The following is a 22,067-nucleotide window of genomic DNA, read 5'->3' on the forward strand; positions in this document are numbered from 1 at the left end:
AATGTGAAGATTTCAGGTTGTGATAAGAAATCTGAATGTTATTCATTCACCAGCACAAGCCAGCAGCACTTGTACCATGTGATATTCCTCTGCCACCATTATAATTATAAAAGTTAATCAAGTTAAAATTATATTATACATCTTTAGTTAAATCTTTATTATTTGAAATAGGAATTAATTACAAGTAACTCATCAGAAGGGATCGTTTCAGAGATAGGCAAGTTTCTGGAAATGCATTAATGTATTTAGTTAATAATTAATAAGCAATCTAGCTCAATCGCATTTACATTAGAAGGAAGGAAAATTAAGTATTAAGTTCATGTTAAACTGACATTTAAGTTAATAGCCCACGCTAACAAGCTTACTAGAATGAAGCTGGAAAATGCTACCCTGATTTCCTTCCCCTCAACCCTTCGTCACTGTCTTAAATTCAGGCGAGAAGGAAATAACTGTATGGTTCTTTGGAAAATGCAACATCTTATCTGCCCCTCCAAAGCCCTTCCATTTTGCCCTTCTTAGTAACCTCATCTTCCCACTTTCCCTCTTTCTTTAGATTCCTGATTTTTGTGTGTATTCCAGAAAACTTTCAAGGTTCAGAATATGAACATTTAATTTCCTGGGACAGATGAACAGCCTCAGTGTGGTGTCCTGTGCAGGAAAAGTAGGCAAGAAAAGTCTAGGTTGGAGGTAATCAACAGACTTATAACAGAAGTCTCAATGAAAAAGTGATAGTACCTATCCCAATGGAAGCACTTTGATGCCAATAGGGTGTTGAATCCTCTCTGTTTTTTACTCTGAATATATTTTGGGGATAGGATTCAGCACCTTGGATGGCTCCTTTAAAACCTGACTATCCTGCTGACATTCCAGTTAGTAGCCTCCAAATCAAATCAATTCATTTGATTTGATTTGATTTGTATGTCACCTTTCTCCTAGAATGGAACCCAAGGAGGTTCACACACACACACACACACACACACAGTTTTAGCTTTCTGTTTTCTATGGAAATAAAATATCAACTTTCTGAAATAAACTCTGATGCTTTCTCACTCTCAGTTGGTGGCTATTGCATCTTCACTGGCTATCTTTAATCATAGAAAGGGCTGAAACCCATGAGGAGTGTGGAAAAGATAAGGTATTCAATCCATTTCCTGAAAATCTTTGCTGAAAATAGTACTCTCCTATTTGCCAGAGGAGATATGTGCTTTTCCTCTGAGTGAATGGGAGAACAAGAAAATAGGTAAGAAAATTCTTGTCTGGGTTGTGATTCCTAAGGTGTTGCTCTGTGTTGACAATGTATAAATATTGGGCCCAGCATCATCTCCTCTCTTGTTCATTTGGACGTCAGCTGTGTGTGTGTGTGTGTAAGTGTGTAGTATATCTGCTTCCTTCTCTGTACTTCAGATAGGCAGCATCAGCATGTAATCTCAATGGCCATTCTCTTTCAAAGAGGAAACATCACTGTCAAGTCATACTGGACAGTCTCTCTCTTCACTCACAGATGCTGGTGAAACATCAGGAATAAACTCTTATAGAACATGGCCACATAGCCTGAAAAACCCACAAAAAACTATGGATGCCGGCCATGAAAGCCTTCGACTTCACAGGTGACATTTCAGCTAGAATCCATGAGAAGTCCATTCATGTTACAGATGCTAGCATGTACTGTTCTCCATTTTTAAGGGCAATGGTCTTTTACAATATTCTTTAAACAAAAATGCATACATGCCCATACTTCTCCTTCTAAAAATACCATTTTGAGTATGGTGAAGAAGGGGTGTTTTCGTGCATGATGACCGATTTAAGATTTGTGCACATATAGTATGGCGTTCAAACCTTTCTCTAGCTTGCAAGTACTCATCTAGTTCCCTGAAGGAGATGTGAATATACCAAGGCAGAGTCAGTTTGCACAGTGTCTCTGTGGTGGAAACACAATGCCCCTTTCCCAGAAACCTTATTAACTGGAGAAATTGTTTTTGTCTCCCCATTGAGATAGCTCCATAAAGCCTTGTATTGTCAAGAGAGTAATCAGCAAGCCTCCAGAGAAAGAAGATGATTTGAAATTGTCCCCAGAGAGAGTTGAGAAGAAAGCAGAGTTAATAAATTTGAATGGAATAACGTATCCATTTGTCTATAATATGTTATCAAATTTAGAAAAAAAGGTACTTGTCACTGCAGAGTTCATTCAGTGAAGCAGCAGAAGCCCTTTCCTCTGCAAAGTAGTTCCTGTTGCTGATAGATTTGAGATTTTACCAAAAATGGAAGATGCACAAAATAAATTATATATAACTATATGTCTGAGTGCATTTAATTTTAACAGGAAATTAGGTTAATTTAGTCATGATGTTTAACATGAGATTCTACCCCCCTCCCGACCAAAAAACTCCCTCACAGCAGCCAGTTCATTATACAGAACTGTCTTTTTCATACTCCTTGTACAAAGGCTGATGAAAGAAACCTGGATAATGTTCAAGGGGCAACTAACTTTCCACATATGTAATCTTGGGTGCTAATGCTATCTTTTCAAAAGGAAAGTTTTGGACTACTGGACTTTCATTTTTCTCAGTGACAGCATTAGTTTAAAATAATGATTGACTAGTAAAAGAACCTGTTTTTATATGGGTTGAACCCTTTAAGTCCCACTCCCATTCCAGAGCTCTATCTCTGTTTTCTTCCACCTATTTCTTTTACTATTTTCTTTGCCCTCCTCCACTCCAGTATTCATTTGGCCAAGGCCAGCTTCACCTGGATTAGAAACCCATCAGTCCTGCTCCCATGCCATTTCTCTACCTCCCTGCTCTCTCTTCTTCTGCTCCACCTCTTTTGTCACCACAATGCTCATTCAACCTTTGACTTTCCTTACCACTCTAATGAGACATCAAGAGTTTTTTCTTCCTCTTGCTCTACTAAGATTGCCATATTCTAGTGTGACAAATCAAGGAAGACACATTTGCATATTATAAAAGTTTTCTCATGTAAATCATGTAGTGGATTACAGAATGAGTTTGCTTAAATTCTTTGCATGTAACGCACAAGCATATTTCCTGTGGCATCCCATGACCCCTTTTCTTTACTACTCATTGCCCTCAAAGAAATTCTGTAACTTTGCCATCTGCAAAAATAACAATATATCACAGGCACAGCTTGGTCAGGAATGCCTTAAGCTGTAAAGTGCTTAAAGCACCAAAACTGTCATTTACAAAATCCGTATGTCAGCCAAAAACAGAGACAAATACACATTTCAGAGCAGAGGAAGTTATTAAATCCATGCACACGTAGCATGTACAATGTACGTACTGAGCAAAGAAACAAATGAATAATTCTTTGTTTAAAAAAAGAGGTGCTTACACCCATTTCAACAACATGCTCAAGTCACACAGATTGTTCCATTGAACAAAAACAATTGTCACAAAAACCCATTTCAGAGGAGGGAATGTTTCTAGGTCTCAAGAGCTATAAGATGTGTCATGCTCAGAGTGTGCAAATGAGCCACCTGTAAAAAATTTGGAAAAATATTCTGAAGTGAAAGACATTAATATTAACAGCTCTACAGCTTTCAAGACCATTCAGTAGAGCATTTAAAATCATCTGAATCCACCTATACTGTTTCTCACCCATACTCTGTTTTCAAAAGAGTAACAATCATACCAACCTGGTCCAGAAACAAAGTTGCCATGTGCATTATTGAGGTAAGGTCAGAAATTTGGTTGATACACCCAAAAAGCACTATTATATAGCAATGACACTATATAATAGCAATGACAGAGTATCTCTCCAGTGTATGTTTCTCCTGAAAAGGGGACTGGCTCTTGTTTTCAAATGTGGGCCACAAGACCAGTTGTCTCTGAACATGAGGAAAGCTCTTTCTACTGTAATGCAAGATCACTTTCTCTTTAAAGTGTAAATTAACAGTGTAAATGTATATCTGTCAAACTTAGAAGTAATTAGAATTGAGTTCTGCGCAAGTACACACATTGGACTGCAGTCTGAAAAATAAAGTGCTGCAGAAAGCGGGTCTTTGCCACCTACACCTTTTTCACCTCTCTATTTCACACACATGAACCCATACAACACATACTTTTAACTCTCCTATTCCTGATTGCAAAATTCAGTTATAAATACAGTGCCCCCCCCCCAAAATGCTGGCCATCTATGAAAGGGAACAGAAAGTTTTATCTTAACACATACTTGAGTTGCTCTAAAAGTCACAACTCAGGGCTGTCATTTTAATGGTTTAATAGCAACAGTACTTAGCACAGATGCATGCCATGAGTGCCTGTGCTTGCATGTGCATATGCACAAAATAATGTCCCACTCTACCCTTTTAAATCTCTGCGGTACAAAAAAGTGATATCAATCGAAGGTGTGGCTTTAGTCATTTTCTACATGAATTGAATTACAGTAGAAGGCTTCTTTCTTGCAAAACAACTGGGGAGAAGAGTTCATTCCTCTTTTGGCTAGGGATGCAAAACTTTTGGGCAAGAATGAATAATTAAAACATTTTTCTCCCCACTACAAGGAAGTCCTTGAAAACTCTATCTTTTTCTAATGCAATTCACAGTGTAGGGTTTAATCTGTTAAGAAACTCTTCATCTGGAAATTTCACTCAGAAAACATTTTATGTGCAGAAAATAATGTTTTTTTGTTTGGACACGCAAGTTTTTGGTTCAAGGAACTTGCTATCTGCGTACTAAATGCCATTTTCTGTGCAAAATGAACTGTTCTTTTCCACATCTAATAAGTCCTGAACTACAAATATTTCCATCCATCCAGGACTGGCCACATTTGAGTTTGCCAAAGCCTCTCTTTTGTGTGGAACTGTTATATTTAAATATTTCCATCTCTAGTTTTGCCTAACATCTCACCTTCTACAAAAGTAGAGAGTTATTTTTGAGTGAAAGTAAAAACATTTGAATGAATTTATATTCTTGTTACAACAATGCTGCCAGAAATGCAGGCAGGGTTTGTGTGTGAGAGTGTGTATGCATTGAAAAATCATGGAGGGTTTTTTTTTTGTGTGGAGGGAGGCACTAAAACCTAACAATTTTGTACAAAATACTGTTTTTGAAAGCAGTGGCTGGCATCCTGTTCAGCAGTTACAATATTATACTATTTCTCACATATAATATTTTTTCCCAGAAACACAGATATTCCAAATTTCTTTTTGCACAAAACCCACCACTTTTGCAAAATAAAATAAAATAAAAGTTTAAAAAATACAATATTTGAATGCTGGGTTAAACATTCTCAAAGTTCTGAGTTGTGTGTGTGATTGTTTAAAAACAGGAAAGCATCAGGAAAGAGATTTTACTGCTGGGTAAGAACTCTAGAGATCAATCAATCAATATTTATTTTGGTCATTGACCAATATAAAATAAAATAAAATAAAATGAAATGAAATGAAATGAATAGATAGATAGATAGATAGATAGATAGATAGATAGATAGATAGAGTAAAACAATGAGATTAGAATAAGTGGACTAAATGGGTTAAATAAGTAAAATGGACAAAATAATAAGTAAAAAAAAATTGTTGATACAAAATCAGAGATGATCTCTTCCATCTGACATCAGATATTACCAACCATCTGTTCACGTGTTTTACTGTACACATGATGTAACAAAACTTTGCTACTTTCAGTATGACAGTTTGGTTCTAGCTGTCCAACAAATAGTGTAAATAAAACACATCAGTGTGGCCAGGAAAATTGATTAGAAGAGGAGTAATCATCTGGTGATGGATATCCTTATAAAATAGACAATACAAAAGAACATGGGCTGTGGTTTCAATAACACCAGTTTTACAGGGACATAGTCGGAGCTCATGAGGAATGTTCCTATATTAAGAACTCTACAGATCAACGTTCTATTTTCTGCTTGGCCATGGAAACCCACTGGGTGACACTCTCAGCATCAGAAAACCCCATCATAAGAATCATCTTAGGTCACCATAAGTCAGAAACACCTTGAAGGCACACAGCAATAAAGGAGTAATTACAAATAATCTTCTTTTTTTCCTATATTACTTCATTGTTTTACAGTTTGCAGAGCAGCTTGCATAGAACCTTTTTTACTGTCATCCTTGCATTCTGAAGGCAATAGGTAAAAATATTTTCATATGGATAGACCCTTTTAAATAAATAACACCTGTGCAAACTATGGTTAATGTTAACTAAGTGATTTTAACCTTCTTTATCCAAAAGGAAATTTCCACACTACATTTAATTCTTTAAAATATTTTAATACATTAAAATGTTTGTTAATTATAAGCATAATTAATAAGCATTAAATACAAATAACTGTAATTACTATTTCAATTTTGTTTTGTTTTGTTTGTAACTCATGCAGGGAACATTAGTTGGTGGGTAGCCATCTCAGTATTAGAATCATAGCAAGAATAGCTATAAAGGCATACTCCTGGCTTTATTGATTAGACTTCCTGGAAATACAAAACCCACAACACAGTAATATGTTGAACTAAAAGAAGTATGAACAAATTATTATGCAGAGCATACACAGCTGACATAATCTGGGGATATTTTGATCAAAATCGAAGAACTGAGGAAGCAATGTATAGTATAGTGGAAGAAGAGAACTGAGTGAATTTCAGTTTAGCAACAGATTTTCAATAGTTCTGAAGCAGAGAAGGAAACAGTTTTGCAATATGAGATGAGAAGAGAGAGGGATCTTCAGAGGCTGCATGCTAAAATAGACATGTGATATTGTTTTAAGTGAAATGCAAGCAAATATAGGAGTTGGGTACTGTTGAGGCCCCCAAACAGGAGGAGAAATGCTATTGGGCCTTAATACTTGTTAGTGCAAGTGAGCCTGAATGCACACAATACGTGTATTGAATAAACTCAATGGCTCAGTTCAGTTCCTGGTACAGTTCCAGATCTTGACATTAATCTTTAAACCTGAGTAGCACAAGGGCTGTATGCAAGTTGCAAGCCTCATTTTAGTAGTTCCTTTAGCCCTGGGTAAACCACCAAAACCAAGCGAGCCCACTAATTTTATAAAAGAAGAACTGGTTGGTTTTGTCCCCTCAGTTTGTCCCCAAAACATTTTAACTGCCAGCATGTGTATAAAAAGGGATCCTGCAGCACCTTTGAGATTAATTGTGTAAAAGAAATTGTAGCATAACTTTTCATAAACTTAGATCTACTTTCTGAGATGCTTGAAGTGAATTGGCATGGAGAGTTACACCATATATCTGAGGAAGTAGACCTAAGTATACAAAACCTTCTCTTCCAGAGAGTCTGTCTTTATGTACAGTGTGCCCTTACTTTATGTGGAGGATCCGTTCCAGACTCCCCCGCATAAAGCAAATTCCGCCTATGCTCGAGCCCCATTTAAATGAATGGGGCTCGTGGACACGGTGTTGCGGTGTTGCAGTGGTGCATGCGTGCCATGGGCATGTGCCCCATTGTTCTCTATGGGATGCTCCACCCCTTCTCCCTGTGCAGCTTTCAGTGTATGCTGACATCCATGTAAAGCTTTATTTCATAATTTTATTTCCATCATTCTAACTGAGAGTCATTAGTCTTTAGGAAATACAGGATTAAAGCAATTGCCAGTCTAGTCATTAAAGCATACAGCACAAACAGCAAGAAGACATTTTGCTGAAATCTGTTATATGCCAACTGTGTACAGACCTGCTCAACCAGTGCTAAATCAGCCACCAAGGGGTTCCCAGTGATTTCATTTTTGCCCATGTTCCCAAGGCCAAGCAATTTATCACTGTCTTCACAAAAGAGAACCCAGATGACTGAAATTGTACTGACAGTATTCTGCACTGTAGCAGAAGATGATTCATTAGGTATTTACATAGGACTCCATTATAAAATAAAGAAAGAGACCACCCTAGTGAAATATGGTAGGTGACATGTGAATCAACAGAATGAGGGAACAAAGTACAGAGGTGAGAGACCACTCAGTTGAAAAATACAGACTTATTCACATATTATCACACACTTTTATGAATTTTGTTCATCTAAAAGCATGGCTATATGTTAAGGTTATTAAGTTTTCTGAGATTTGTGACACCTGATCAGGAAGAATAACAAAGAAGTTATTCCTCTCCCATTTTAGGTCCCAAATAAAATCATGCAGTTATATCTCTTTTGTAATTATGCCCTTGGAATATACTAAAGTAATTCACATTGATGTAAGCAGAAGCATGACCTCCACATTTTCACCAAGCTTCGCCAACCAGCCTATCTTATAGCATGATAGGTTACCTATGGAAATGTGTAGTCTTCTTTCATAAAATTGTGGGAGTATGCTTTGTTTTGATTTTTGTGCTCTGCTTTCAAAACTCTCAATCTATGTTCTGAGGTTGACTTTTAATCACATCAGTTTTATTTAGAACACTTTGCTAAATTGTTCACAAAGCTGTTGTCATCGTAACTCTGGGGAACTCAAATTCATACCATTAAGTGTCAACTGCTCTTTGCCAACATCTGTTGTATAAATGGTGCATGACGAGTTGATAAAATTCTGAATTCTAACTTTGCTAACTGCAGGTGGAGACCTGCGCTTCTCTCAGGCAAGAAAAAGTTTCTCAGAGAGAAAAGCTGTACATCTCCCAAAAATTCCAGACTATCACATGAGAAAATAAATCGGCAGATCATGGGGAAATTCTTACAACAAGAATATAAATCCTTGTAGGTATTTTCACTGGTTCCCTCCCAAATACGACTGGCATAAAAACAGCCATGATAAATATGTAGCTAATAAGAAAGCACCAAAAAGCAACCTTGTTCTCACAGAACGTTCATTGAGGTAGCAGCTGGCATTCTCAGACATGAAGAGAACCTGGTGAAAGGTTTAGTGCCATGTGGGCTCAAATCATCACAACATACAATCAATGATTATTTAAACCATAATTAGCAATTTCCTCTAACAGCATGAGATCCATCGCCCACTGTGCAGGAAGTTTCCAAGCTTCTTGAAGCAACAGAGATTGTCGTACGTGCTCATCCTCTGCCTGCAGTTGCCAAATATTCAAGGGAGACTTTTACATAAGTCTCACTCTGTTCTTTTCTTCATTAATTACCATGAGACCTGAATAGCTGACCTCTAGGCCACAACAGGTCACGAAGCACTGAAACCCAAGCAAATTAACCCATAAAACTAAGGCTTAAAGAAGCAAATGTCCACTAGAGCTCAAACAGCTATATTACTCTCTACAGCATGAAGAAGGAGAACTAGAGCTTCATACAATGCATCCCTCGTTGTTGTTGTTTTTTAAAATTGAATTACAAAATTAAAGCTGGGACTAATTAACATTCAAAGAATCCCACATGGATTAAAATAAGCCACAAAGACCCTAAGGAATAAGACATGAATGAATGGGTTAAAACTACAAGAAAGAGGATTTTGATTAAACAATAAGAACTTATTGACAGAAGGGTATTTTGACAGAGGAATAGATTACATGGAAGAGTGGTGGCAATATGTTTGTTAGGGGTTTAGGATGGCTACCTATCAAGGATGTTGTAGCAATGGGTTTTGTACACCAGTATAAGGTGGGAATAGAGCCTGGAAAGCTATCTGTTTTCTTTTTAAATATTGCTGTAGTGGTTTGAGTGTTGGACTAGAACACTGGGAGACCAGGGTTCAAATCCCCTCTCAGTCACAGAAACCCACTGCGTGGCGTTGGGCAAGTCACAGTCTCTCAACCTTGTGTGAGAGTGTGACAATGACAAACCCCCTCAGAACAAAACTTGCCAAGAAAACCTTGTGAGGGATTGTTTCCTAAGTACAGAAGTATCTAATGAATGAATCCTGTGATTTTCCTCCTCTTACATTCAAGCACTTAGTGATGATCAGTGTTACTCTTTACACATATGCATCTTAAGAAACTTGTTTGTCATCAGAAATGTATCTGCTTTGTTAAGCGTACTTAAATCTAGAACCTTTGTGTAATGCAAAATCAGTAGCTTGCAAGCATCTTATGTAAACAGCATGTTGTGGCTTAGGTACCAAGTTGAATGCAGAAATCTCTCAGGTACTTATGTAGGCGTAAGTACCAAACAAGTGGAGGAATCTCATTGTCATGCTGGATATCACTTCAGATTGTTACATGCATTTTTCATGATCTGTTTGTCTCTTGGAAAAGAATGTATGCAATGTTGGAAGAAGGTTAAATTAAAAAGGATGTAGCAAGTCAAATATAAATGAGTCAACAATCACAGTCATTCACAACATCTAAACTATGAAACCCTCTATTAAACATAATTTCAAGATTATTGTTGTAGCTATCTGAAATAAAGGGGGGATAAATTTGGGGAGAAGGAAAAGGTACAAACATGGGCTTATCCTGTTTCACTTCACTTAGTATTGAGGTACACTGATATATCCTTGTTGCATCCTTTAGTTTCTGAGAATACTTCAGCATACATATCAATAGACACATGAAGTTCATGATATAAATTCAAACACTTGGAAAAATCATATCAGGCTTAAGACATATATGGAAAAGAAAGGAAGCTTTTTATGCTACATTCTATTCTTAAAATCCACATAGGCTGACAATATGTTTGCTGTTCAGAATAACATAATTATTCTATTAATATAAGAAAATAAAATGTATTTATTTGTTTGCTTTGATTTTTGATTACTTACAGTTCTTAAGGTTTTTTTTTAAAATAACACAGATATAATCATTAAAATATCAATTTGATTTATAAGACTAAGAATGTAAAGAATATTTGCAAGCCTTCTCATTCTGAATGAGAAAGAGTGTCTATAGTTTTGTGCAGAATACTTCTTTTTTGCACACATACAAAAATCCTTCCTGACCTTTTTCCAAAACATCCCCAAAATTGGAAAAAAATATGTTGAAAAATAAATAATAGAATCACATAGAACATTTCTATGGACTAGAGATTAGTCTACATGTTACTATCCCTAGTCTACAGAAATATGTATACTTTCCACATTCAAAACATTTCCTGGACCGTTCTCCTGAGGAAGGTTTAATCTAACTGTGGGACTTGTTGTCTTAGCTTAAGTTTGAGAGAAAAATGAAATGTGTTTGTGTGTGGGAGGATTGCCATCTAGGATGTTCAGTACATCTCAACTGTGGAAAAAAGAAGCGGAGAGGGATTTACTCCCCTCCTTACAGTATTAGAAATCGGTGTGAGTCACTGTGATGGACTGACAATTCAGGTAGAAACCTGTAAAAGTATTTCTTCATAAAATGCACACCACATGCCAATCCCCCAAGACAAGCCTCAGACCCTTCCAACACCCACATGCCCCCCACCAAGCCTATAATGGGCCTGTTCTTGGCCAAAAATAAGTAGTTTCTAAAACCAGGTAACAATCAGAAATGGGCTTAGAATGGGCCAAAAGAGGCCAGGTGGTGCAATTGGTCCCTCTATTGGTTCAAAAATAAGACCACCCCATCCTCCTCCTTCTTTGGTTTTTTATTGGTTTTACTTTTTTAAAAAGATATTTTGATTTATGAAAAGACTCGGGGGAGATTGAAATAGTATTCAACTGGTATGTTCCAGGCCCTGGAAATGGGGGGGGGGTAGAGTTTACAATTGCATGACATGTTTTTAGTATGGGGGCTTACCAAGGACTGGAAAAAATGTGACCGCCAAGGTCTGGGAAATAATGAACATGGCCCCTGGACCATCAAAGTTGCCCATCCCTGCCATAAATATAGAGGGAAGGTTATATGAAGTGAACAAGGAAATATAAAGGATGAGTCTATTCATGAGTGTTTAAATTCCATTTTTACAGGCAGTGTATAATATATTGAAAAGTTACTCTTTTTTGGACTAGAACTTCCAAAATCTCACAGCCAGCATGGTTAGAGGTCATGTTGACTGTGGGATCCTGGAAGTTACAGTCCAAAACTGTGAATTTTCTAAGCTCTTTCTGTACCCCAAATTTTGGACATTGATTTTATGAGAATAAGGAGAAGGGATATAGATCAGTGGCAGAACACTGAATTACATATAGAAAGTTTTAGGTTCAATCCAGAGCTGGAGGGAGGAAAACCTCCTAAGCATTTCAGTCTAAGAGATTCATGATAACATAGGCCTCAGATGGTATTTAGCCAGATTAAACATTACATTTTCAGTTATCTGTTATGCATGCTGGAAATGTCAGATAGCCACATATCACATGTGGCAGGAATACTACTATGTATGTGAACGGCAAGTAGTTGGAACTCTATCAGACATTTTGTTCTCATACGCCTTTTATAACCAGTGCCGTAACCAGCTGATTGCCCCCTTACTGAGCCATAAGTCAGGCTATTCTGAAAGGTTTTATATTAAAATGCTGTTGCAAGACAAATGCATGAATACTACCTTGTTTGTTGCCATTTTTTTGTCTTTAGCTGTTAAACTTAGAGAGACTGGATTATGAAAAAGGGTCAGGTTAATGGCAACATACCCTAGATATATAATTATATAACCAAAAATAATTTCCACTGTTGTAACCTAATCTGACAATTTAATTTTATGCAAACTTCCTGTATTTTTATCTAACCTTTCTGTGATTTTAAGTTGTATGTAATCTTTCTACCTTATATGGTTTTAAGTTATAGCATGTCTCGCTGGGTCTATTAACCGTAAATAAAGATTGATCCATTAATCGATTAAGTATGTATGTGCTATATGTTTTGTGTAAGGAAATTACACAAAAATAAGATTTCCTAGATGTAGAATTAATTCTTTGCTGATATTTATTTAATAATTTCTAGACAAATAGAATGGGCAAAACCCCTTATTCCATTTGTATAAACTCCACATGGTTTACAAGCTCTAATACAAGCATCACACCTAGTATGTGTTTTTGTTGTTTGTTGTTATGTGTCTTCAAGTAGTTTCCAACTTATGGCAACTCTAAGGTGAAACTATCATGCAGTTTTCTTGGCACATTTCAACATATTCCAATTTTGAATATGGAAAATTAGAAACAATTAACAATCCCGTAATCGATTCAATGAACAACTTGTCCTACTGGAAGCTCCTGTTCAAGAAATGAAAGCCAAAATGGACTTGTGTAAAATCCACAAATTAGTTGCCCAATGCTTTGGAATGTTAATGCTTGAGATCAGGTTCAAATCTAGTTCCCTGAAATCGAAGCCCTAATGGTACTTGGTAAATTACATTGATTCTCTCATAGGCACATGCATCCATGCTTTAGTCACCATTAAAAAAGTGTTAAAATTCATTTTCAAAGATTTATGTATAACAAACAGTAGATTCTTTCCAAGCTTTAAACTAATAATCCTTTTAGCTCATGCACAATCATCTCATTTTAAAAGGATGAGATTATGCAAATGAGTAAAAGAGGCAAAGTCTTTGATTTGGCACAGACAAAAAGAATCATGTCAACAGCTGAAGGCCTAAGAAGTGCTCAATTTATTTTTAAGATTTTTGCCTTATTTCTGGTTGCATCTGCTAAGAATTTTAATGAAAATTTATGCCAGAAATCATCTCTTTCCTCTGAGGCCAAAAAGGTATTTAAAAATGGAGAGGGGGACAAGGTTCATTAGTTTGATTTGAACCTTCTAAGCATGCCATCTGGGATTTCCATGACTTTTTAAGGCATACAATTATGGCTAGCTACTGCAATGTATGAATTTGTTATGAATACCACGTATAAATTTAGTTAAACTGCGGTGTAAGAATCCTTACGAAAGGCTTATACTTTTATTTCTTTTGCCCAAACTGTTCTTCTATACAGGTTGAGACTTCCTTATCCAGAAAGCTTAAATCCAGCAGTGTTTGGGATTTCAAAGTTTGTCGGATTTTGGAATATTGGCATATACATAATAAGATATCTTAGAGATGGAACTCGGGTCAAAACATTAAATTCATTTGTGTTTTGTATACACCATATACACATAGCCTGGAGGTTATTTTATATACAATATTCTTAAAATAATGTTGTGTATGAAACACAGTTTGTATACACTGAACCATCAGAAAGCAACAGCATCACAAACTCAGCCAGCCATGGTGAGCAATTTTGAATTTTGGAATGTTTTGAATTTTGGAATTCTAGATAAGAGAGGCTCAACATGCAATTGTTTGGCCTTGCTTGGCTCTTATGCTGGTTAAAAAGACAGTACTGACTGTAAGGTAATCAGACAGCCTGTAAACACTTAGAAATGAATGCTGTAATTATTAAAAGGCTACATCTGCACTGCAAGAATACTCCAGTTTGACACCACTTCCACTGTTATGGTACAATGCTATGGAATTCTGAGAACTGTAGTCTTGTGAGACATTTACGCTTCTCTGTAAGAGAGCTATGATGCTACTACCAACTATAATAACCAAAATTCCATAACATTGAGTCATGGCAGTTAAAGTAGTTTCAAACTGGATTATTTCTGTAGTGCAGATGCAGCCAATGTCAACACAGATTCTCAAAAACAAGTCAAGCCACACTAATCAATGAGCAATCTATTTTAATATTATAACAATTTAATTCTGTTTTAATGTATCACTTTTCTATGTTTTTAATTGTATTCTTCTTTTAATGTAGTGAGCCGCTCTGGGTCCCAGTTCTGAGAAAAGAGCAAGATATAAATAAATAAAAATAATATAAATAGATATCATCATCATCATCATCATCATCATCATCATCATCATCATCTCCTCTCTCTCTCTCTCTCTCTCATTTTGCATTTGACGTCACTGTTCAAGAATAGCAATTCTGTATAATACCACATACAGTTTGATGTAGTTTTAATTTTAAACCCCCTAACATGAGATTTAAAGGACTTTCCAAAAGCATGTCAGAAGTAATCAGAAATATGTGCTTACTGGGATCAGCTTCTGAATCTTGTTGGCCTTTTGAAGAGCCTTAACTGCTTCAGAGAGGAAGGGTGACTAGGAAGATTACAGACAAAGGTCCAATTCCCACTATAGTTTAAACCGGATGGTGATTCCAAATAATTCGGTTCAAACCACCATGGTTCCCATTTAATTTAAATTGCTGAAGTGAGTCAGAAAGGGGGGGGCATGGTTTTTACCCATTTAACCAGCATCAAAAAGACGCTGGTAAAATGGAGTGTTTTTTGGGTTGAATCGATTTATTTAGACACAAATCAATTCAGCTCAAGTGGGAAGCAGGAAGATTCGAATTGGATTCAAATCCACCCTGGTTCTCACTGGCAGCGGCTTTTCCCCGGCCTCTCTGCCCCGGTCATTTCTCCCTCTGTCCCTGGCCTTCTTCCTGGTCTACCTCCTCCGGCCTCCTGGCTTGCCTCCTCCATTCCCCAGGCTTCTCTGCTGTGTAGCCTGGCCTCTCCACCTGGGCCTTCTCCTGGCCTCTCCGGCACTGGTCTTGTTCCAGTGCAAAGACAGTGAGAACCACGTTTGAGGCTGAACCGAATCATAGATTTCGTTTGGAACCCGGTTTAACAGGTAAGTGGGAATTAGGCCAATGAAAAGCATTCTCCTGGTTTTCCATGTAGCAACATAAATTACCTATGGCTATATTACCTAAAGGAGAAAAAAAGGAGCAGTTAAAATTGGACACTCGGGGGGGGGGGGGGAATTCAGAAATTCAAAAAATCCATTTTGCCATGAAGCAAAATTGAGGAGTTTTCGTGAGTGTGAGTGTGAGTGTCCAATATAAAGAAGATAGGAAACCATTTTTTTCTGTGCTTTTTTAAAATCTTTTTTTCTTTTATTATCTCTCACCTTTTTCTGTTTTGTATTTCTTTTCTTTTTCTTTTTAATTTCTACAAGCATTATGGAAAATGTGACAGACAATTAAACAAAGACCATGGTTAAACTTAATAGTGAAGTCCCATTACAACTTTAGGCAGCCTGCTCACTACTTCACCATTCTTCAACATGCCCAAATCTTTGGGCATATATTCTCAGCCCACTGCCTCTTCTTGTCTATTGCAGAAAAGGGCAATCGAAATACTACCCTGTTCAAAGCAACCGTTTATCTTTTTCCTGCTTAATTAGTAATAAACTTCACCTGCACAGTAGCCAAAATGAATTCCAACTATAAAACAATACTTGAGATTTCTGAGTCTATAATGACATAAGAATTATAGGTAACCAGGGCAGAAAAAGAAAGTTCAAGATACATCTAGTACAAAAAAGAAATTAATGTTCCACTCTCATAAACAGCAGATGAGAAGAGAAATATGTCCTTGGACAGAACATCAGAGTACCTTTGTGTTTGCAAAGTTATCCCCTCTTCCCTTCTCCAAATTAAACAACCTACACTCCTTTTAGTCTGGTTGCATGTGATATTCTCCAGACCTTCACACAATTTCAGGATTATGTTCAGCTTCCATGTGTCTTTTCTGAAGTGCAGCAATGACATAGTACTCTAACAAGGGCCTCACCAATGCTAACAATGCAGATGTGAGGGGGGGAAATTACCTCTCCCGATTTGTCCAGGATGCTCTCCCTACTTGATTGCTCATCAATAATAACCTTATCAGCTACCTAGGAAACAGCAGTGCAGAAACAAATCTCATACGTAGTAACATACTGGCTCTTTCCCAGCAGCAAAATTTTGTGTTTATCCTTATTAAATGTGTGCTTATTAAATGCAGTCCTTTTTATTCTTGCCAGTACTTCCAATTTGTTGAGAGAAATTTCATTTAATGCTTTAGACTGCAAACTACTATCAGTTTCTCCTAATTTGGTAATATCTGCACATTTGGACTGTGTACTTTCCATTCCCTTTTGGAAGTCACTAATGAATATATTAAACAGTATTAGACCAACATCCGAAGCATTAATTCAATCATGGGAATGAGGAAGAGCATGTCCTCATACTCCTTCAGGCATCTATAATAGGAAACTGTCTCCTCGATTATTGAATTTCTAATATCTGCACAACCTGGGAAGCAATTAGAATTAGAGGACACCGTTAAACTGCTGGACAGGTATGCCAAAAATAGGCCAGTTGAAATCTTTCCCTGTTGACAGCAGCTGTTCTGACATCAAGCAAGAGCAGCTGAAAGATGTTTGAGGTATAACTCAAACATTCCTAGCTATGCCTTGAGCGTGCTTAGTCAAGAAACTTTCAATGAATATAAAATCAGAGTTGGAACAAGAATTTCAGATATATCTTCAGCTGTTGCCACTAAATTCCTAAGGCAATACAGCTAAAGTAAGAGCTGAACAGTGTTCCATGTATCTATTCCTCCATATTTTGGATTAATGTTCCCCCTCTATTTGAGAAGGGGGCTGCAGCCAAAAATGAAGGGATGGAAGGGAATGCTTTACCCGTTTATGTACCAGTAATTTTTCCTTTCAAAAATTGCAATGCTTTTCTCATACTGAGGAGAACTTCCAGGGGGGTGTTATCAAGGGAGAGGGGTCAGACTGTGATAGCAGGGGAATGCTTAACCTTTCTCTCCTACTGCCCAAAAAGGGCCTTCTGAAATTGTGATGACCTTAAAAATAACAGGTACAGAAGATTCATCATAGATCTCTTGTGGTCTTGTAATGTTTCTTAGATGTTATCAAGACACTAGAAAATCTGCTTTGATGTTTATACAGTTGAGATAAGCAGTAGGAACCACTGTGCAAATCCCAAATGTGTTTTAATGGCATAAATTGGACATGGGAATATGACATGCAGGTTTTGAAGGATGCTACACCTAAATAGTCTTACAGGTGAATGGAATTTATAATTGGGGGCTCAATTTCCTGCTACATTAGAGAATTAACTTTGTGTGCACTGTTACAAATACATACATGTTAGACAAAACTGGCAAAAACAATGGCCAGATTAATTGTACTGGTTACGACCTGCTCCTTATTTATCCTCTTCTTCTTCCCCAACATCTTATCACACAAACTTCCTAAAGTAGTATTATAGTCTGTTATGCATCAATCATCATCACCGCCACCACCACCACCATCTTGTCTTTACCCTAATACTGGGGCAGTTTACAAATTATTAAAACCAGCACAGATTAAAACATAACAAAACATTGCTTTAAAAGCCCATTGCAATCAGTTCCTAAAAACCTGGTGGAATAGGTTTTTTCACTGAGCATCAGAAGGACAACAAGAGTCATCCTAGCCTCCCTAGGGAGGAAGTCCAAGTGTGGGAAAAGCCTTCCTGAAATGTGCAAAATGGAGTGACTATTGAATGAGTGTTTCCTTATTTTAATTTTTGTGACAATGCTGAGCTGAAAGAATTCATGGCTGGAATCTGATGCACACAGAACTGGGGGTTATTCACATGTTGTATTTGCAACTATGCAAATAATCTCACTTGCCCAGTCCAGATTTGTTGTTCACACTATGGAACGGCATCGCTGTGAGTTTGGTTGCTCACACATGCCAGAACTCCAATAAAGATGGAGTTGGTGATGTTAATGTATTCAAAGCACATCCAAGGCCTGCAGAATTTTATTCCAGTTTATCCTGAGTCTATTTGCATAGGTTATTCACACAGAGTTGAGAATGCAATTCTTTTAGGAAAACTGGGGGGGGGGGGGGCTGACATTGGTCATCTCAGGTTAAGTGGGGTTTTGGCAGGCCCCCCCCCCAAAAAAAAACCCTAATCAGATGCATATGATATGCATGTGTACAACAAAGATTAAACCTAGATCCTACCTGGATTGTTTTCATCATCTGAATAACTCCCTGGAGAGAGGACAGTTTCTGCCTCCCCTGCTCCCCACTACTGCCTTCCATTTGGAGTCCCCTGGAGCACATTGGTAAATGGTATAGAGGGTTACAGATCTGTCCCTCTAAGCTATCACCAGCCGAATTTAACCTTATGTCTCCATCTGCATTGCTGAATCCTTACGTTAGCAGGTAATTCAAAAGGAACTGATAACAAGTTTGGTAAAGACTAAAGACAGAAAGAGCATTCATGAATTTCCTCATTTTTGAGAAAGTAGGGCATCTCAACATCTAGTGAGATTCCTCATCAAACATTTTGTGAACTGTTGTCAGAGAGGCGTTATAAACCGCTGCTTTGCAACGGTCTGCCGGCGCTGCTCTTTGCTCCGTGAGGGAGTCGCAGCATACAAACCGCGCGACTCCCTCACGGAGCAAAAAAGAAGCTCCAAAATGGAGCTTCTTCCTGCGGCGCCGTTATGACATCGCGAGGCGCCCATGGCGCACCTGTGACGTCATAACTGCTGCAACCCGTCTGGACGCTATGCATCCAAGACGTAAACATGGCAGCGGCCGTGTGGAACGGCCGCTGCCATTTGTTCATGGACTGAATCCGTGATAGGGAAAGGGGCATCTAGAAGAGAGTTTGTGCTCCTGCATGGCGGGAAAGAGAACAGTGGGATTCCCCCTCACACAGAAACACTAGACCCCCCTCTTACATATTTTGTGCAAAAAAAACATTGTATTGTGCATGAAATGTTGTATTTTGGACAAACCAGTTGTATTTTTGCCCCAAAGCAAAAATTTAAAAAGTACAAGAAAGCCTATGTGGAAGTTTGTGAAACTTTCACAGAAAAAGCCCCGAAATCCAAAAAATAATTGTCAAAAAGATGAAAAATTGTAATTTCATGAAGCAGGGAGAAAACCTTTTAAATTTTTGTTATTTTATGTGAGAATAAACTAAACGAAAGTTTACATCTCTCCTGCAGATATTGATTAAATAATTACATTTGCAATAGCCATGACTGACAAGTACCGTAGATATCTCTGAATACAAGGCATAACGCGATAACGCACCTTCCCCAAAACCAACTAGAAGCACTCTTACTAAACATCCAAATTAAAGAAATATGAAGATGATGACAGAAGTATGAAGTAAGTCTTCATACTCCAGATGGAAGAAGAAACAGTTATGGACATCCTAGAAAAACTTCACAAGGCATATTGAATATCTTGCTTATTATTTTTTTAAAAGAGGGAGACAGAGAAAAAAATAAATAAAAAAATGCTGTTGTGTAAATGTTTGATTCCATTCCATTCCTCTTCTCATCTCTTTTTTCGCATTCCATTTCCTGACAATCAAATGATGTTCCATTTCCACTGAGTACACTCAATCTTCATTAGGCTATCCATGGGGTTTCCTCCCCACCCTACTTTTTCTTTTCTTTTTGCCTAAGGCTACTTTGAATTGCTGCAAACTTAGAGAGCTCTCTCAAGCTTACTCATGACTCCCTCTTGAGCATGAATATATAACATCCATGTATAATAACTTACATCATAATGGGCACACAAACATAGCTACTGTCCACTTTTCTCAGAAAGATAATCATTTCTGATTTTAAATCACTGAGAAAACTGAAAAAGAGTTTGCACATCCAACACATCTTAAAATTAATTTTTCCTAGATGGAGAGCAGTTCAGCACTTGAATCCAGGATAACTATATCCACCGGGAGAACTATAAAATCTGTGCTCCAAAATGAAGCTCTTGGCTTATTCAAGTATTTATAAATCAGTCATATGAAATCACAACAGAAAACTGCTCTGAGATTGCTTTGAAAACAATGTTATCCACACCCCCACCCCAGCATCAAAAGCACTATGATATAATTAATTGTAATCCACTGTGCACTGCAAACATCCAAAAGAAGGTGGCAGATCTTTTCACATGAAATGAACATGTGCGCTAGATTAAAAGGATTTATCTTTTCATCAGTAAGTCCATGAGAGATATAATTGGTCTAAAAGGCCAATGCTGCTTTTCTTGATTTGCCCAATGAAAATCATAACAGAAAATACTCTGAATTAATTCCATATATGCCTACTGGGAACTCACAGCAGCTCCACCTATAGGAGATTCAGAAAAAATCATATCAAATAAAACATTATGTCGAAATGTATTTGCCTATGCCAGCTGTTGAGCTGAGATGAAAAATAAGGACTAAATGTGCCAAATACATAATAATCAACATCAACATGAGAGATAGCTCCATTCTGTCGTGAGAGATGTTTGTCTAATTCCTTATTGATTTATACCTGCTACAAAATTTCCCCCCATATTTTCAGGTAAAACAATTGATATGTTCTGCTTCTAAGAATATGCCAGTATATTGCACCCTCTGCTGGTGAAAGACACTGTTTACCTGTATGATGTGCACAGATACTCTGTGGCTTAAACAAGAGCTTTAACTACATACCTAAATGTATATTAACATTATATTTTTTCTTCCATATGATAACCTATTTGAACAGTCATCCATTTCTTCAGTTATGTTCATAAACAACATGCTATTCAAATAACCTAACTTCAGGTTCATTTTCAGTAATTAAAAATATATATATTCTGATATTCAAGACTCCTTACCTTGGGCTTTTCATCCAGTATTTGCTGACGAATCTCTTTGTGTTTTTCCACAAGTCTTTCCTGCCTTTTACTCTGGGCATCTTCTAGCTGTAAAATAGCAGCAAAACAAGGTATTAGAACCATTGCATAATTGCATTATAGGCCTAAATACCCTAAAGGCACCAGACGCCACTTGATTTTGGAAGTTAAGCAAGGTCAGTCCTGGTTAGTATTTGTATGGGAGATCACCAGCCAATACCCAGTGCTAGGCGATAGGTGGAAGTAACTAGCAAAACCACCTGTAAGCATTCCTTGCCTTAGGAAACCCTAGGAAATGGGGTCACTTGAAGGCACATACACACACAGTGGCATTTTATACTAAAGTCATTAAGTTTGTTAGAGGACAGCTGGAGTGGGAATCCCGTAGCCTTCTGGATGTTGCTGGGTTTAACCTCCCAGCATTCCTCACCACTGACTATGTTTGTTAGGACTGACAGGAACTGCAGCCAAATAATATCTGGAGGACTACATGATCTCCACCATGCACAGCATAATTTAATAAACTCAGCTGATTATGTTGCTATTTAAAAAATTGCAACTAAAATAATTTAGTCTTTATGTAATAGTACTAGAATGTATGTATCTGTGTCTGTCTCCAGTATAGTACCAACACTCTGAAGCATAGGCCCGGTACAAACGGACAAAAAGCGCTGGTCTGTGGATGGGGTGAAGGCTGAGCATCCCCTCGCTCACAACCTTCTTCTCACTGCACGGGTGCCATCTTTGCGTGCCCTTGTTCAGATGGTGCACGCAATGATGATGTTTGTTTGGTGCATTGCCCAAATGGTG

At 37.5% G+C, this 22,067-nt stretch overlaps 1 protein-coding gene across 2 annotated transcripts in view; it reads right to left on the bottom strand.

Annotated features, from left to right (window-relative positions):
• The window catches only part of PLCB1 (phospholipase C beta 1), a 547,711-nt gene that overhangs the window by 36,309 nt on the left and 489,335 nt on the right, over positions 1-22,067 (bottom strand). For both annotated transcript variants that reach the window (XM_042445107.1, XM_042445106.1), the window contains one exon: positions 21,240-21,326. In XM_042445107.1, coding sequence (XP_042301041.1) covers positions 21,240-21,326 — 87 coding nt within the window. The remainder of the gene's footprint in view (positions 1-21,239; positions 21,327-22,067) is intronic.

The sequence above is a fragment of the Sceloporus undulatus genome, chromosome 1 (assembly GCF_019175285.1).
Source record: "Sceloporus undulatus isolate JIND9_A2432 ecotype Alabama chromosome 1, SceUnd_v1.1, whole genome shotgun sequence".
In the NCBI taxonomy this organism is placed as follows: domain Eukaryota; kingdom Metazoa; phylum Chordata; class Lepidosauria; order Squamata; family Phrynosomatidae; genus Sceloporus; species Sceloporus undulatus.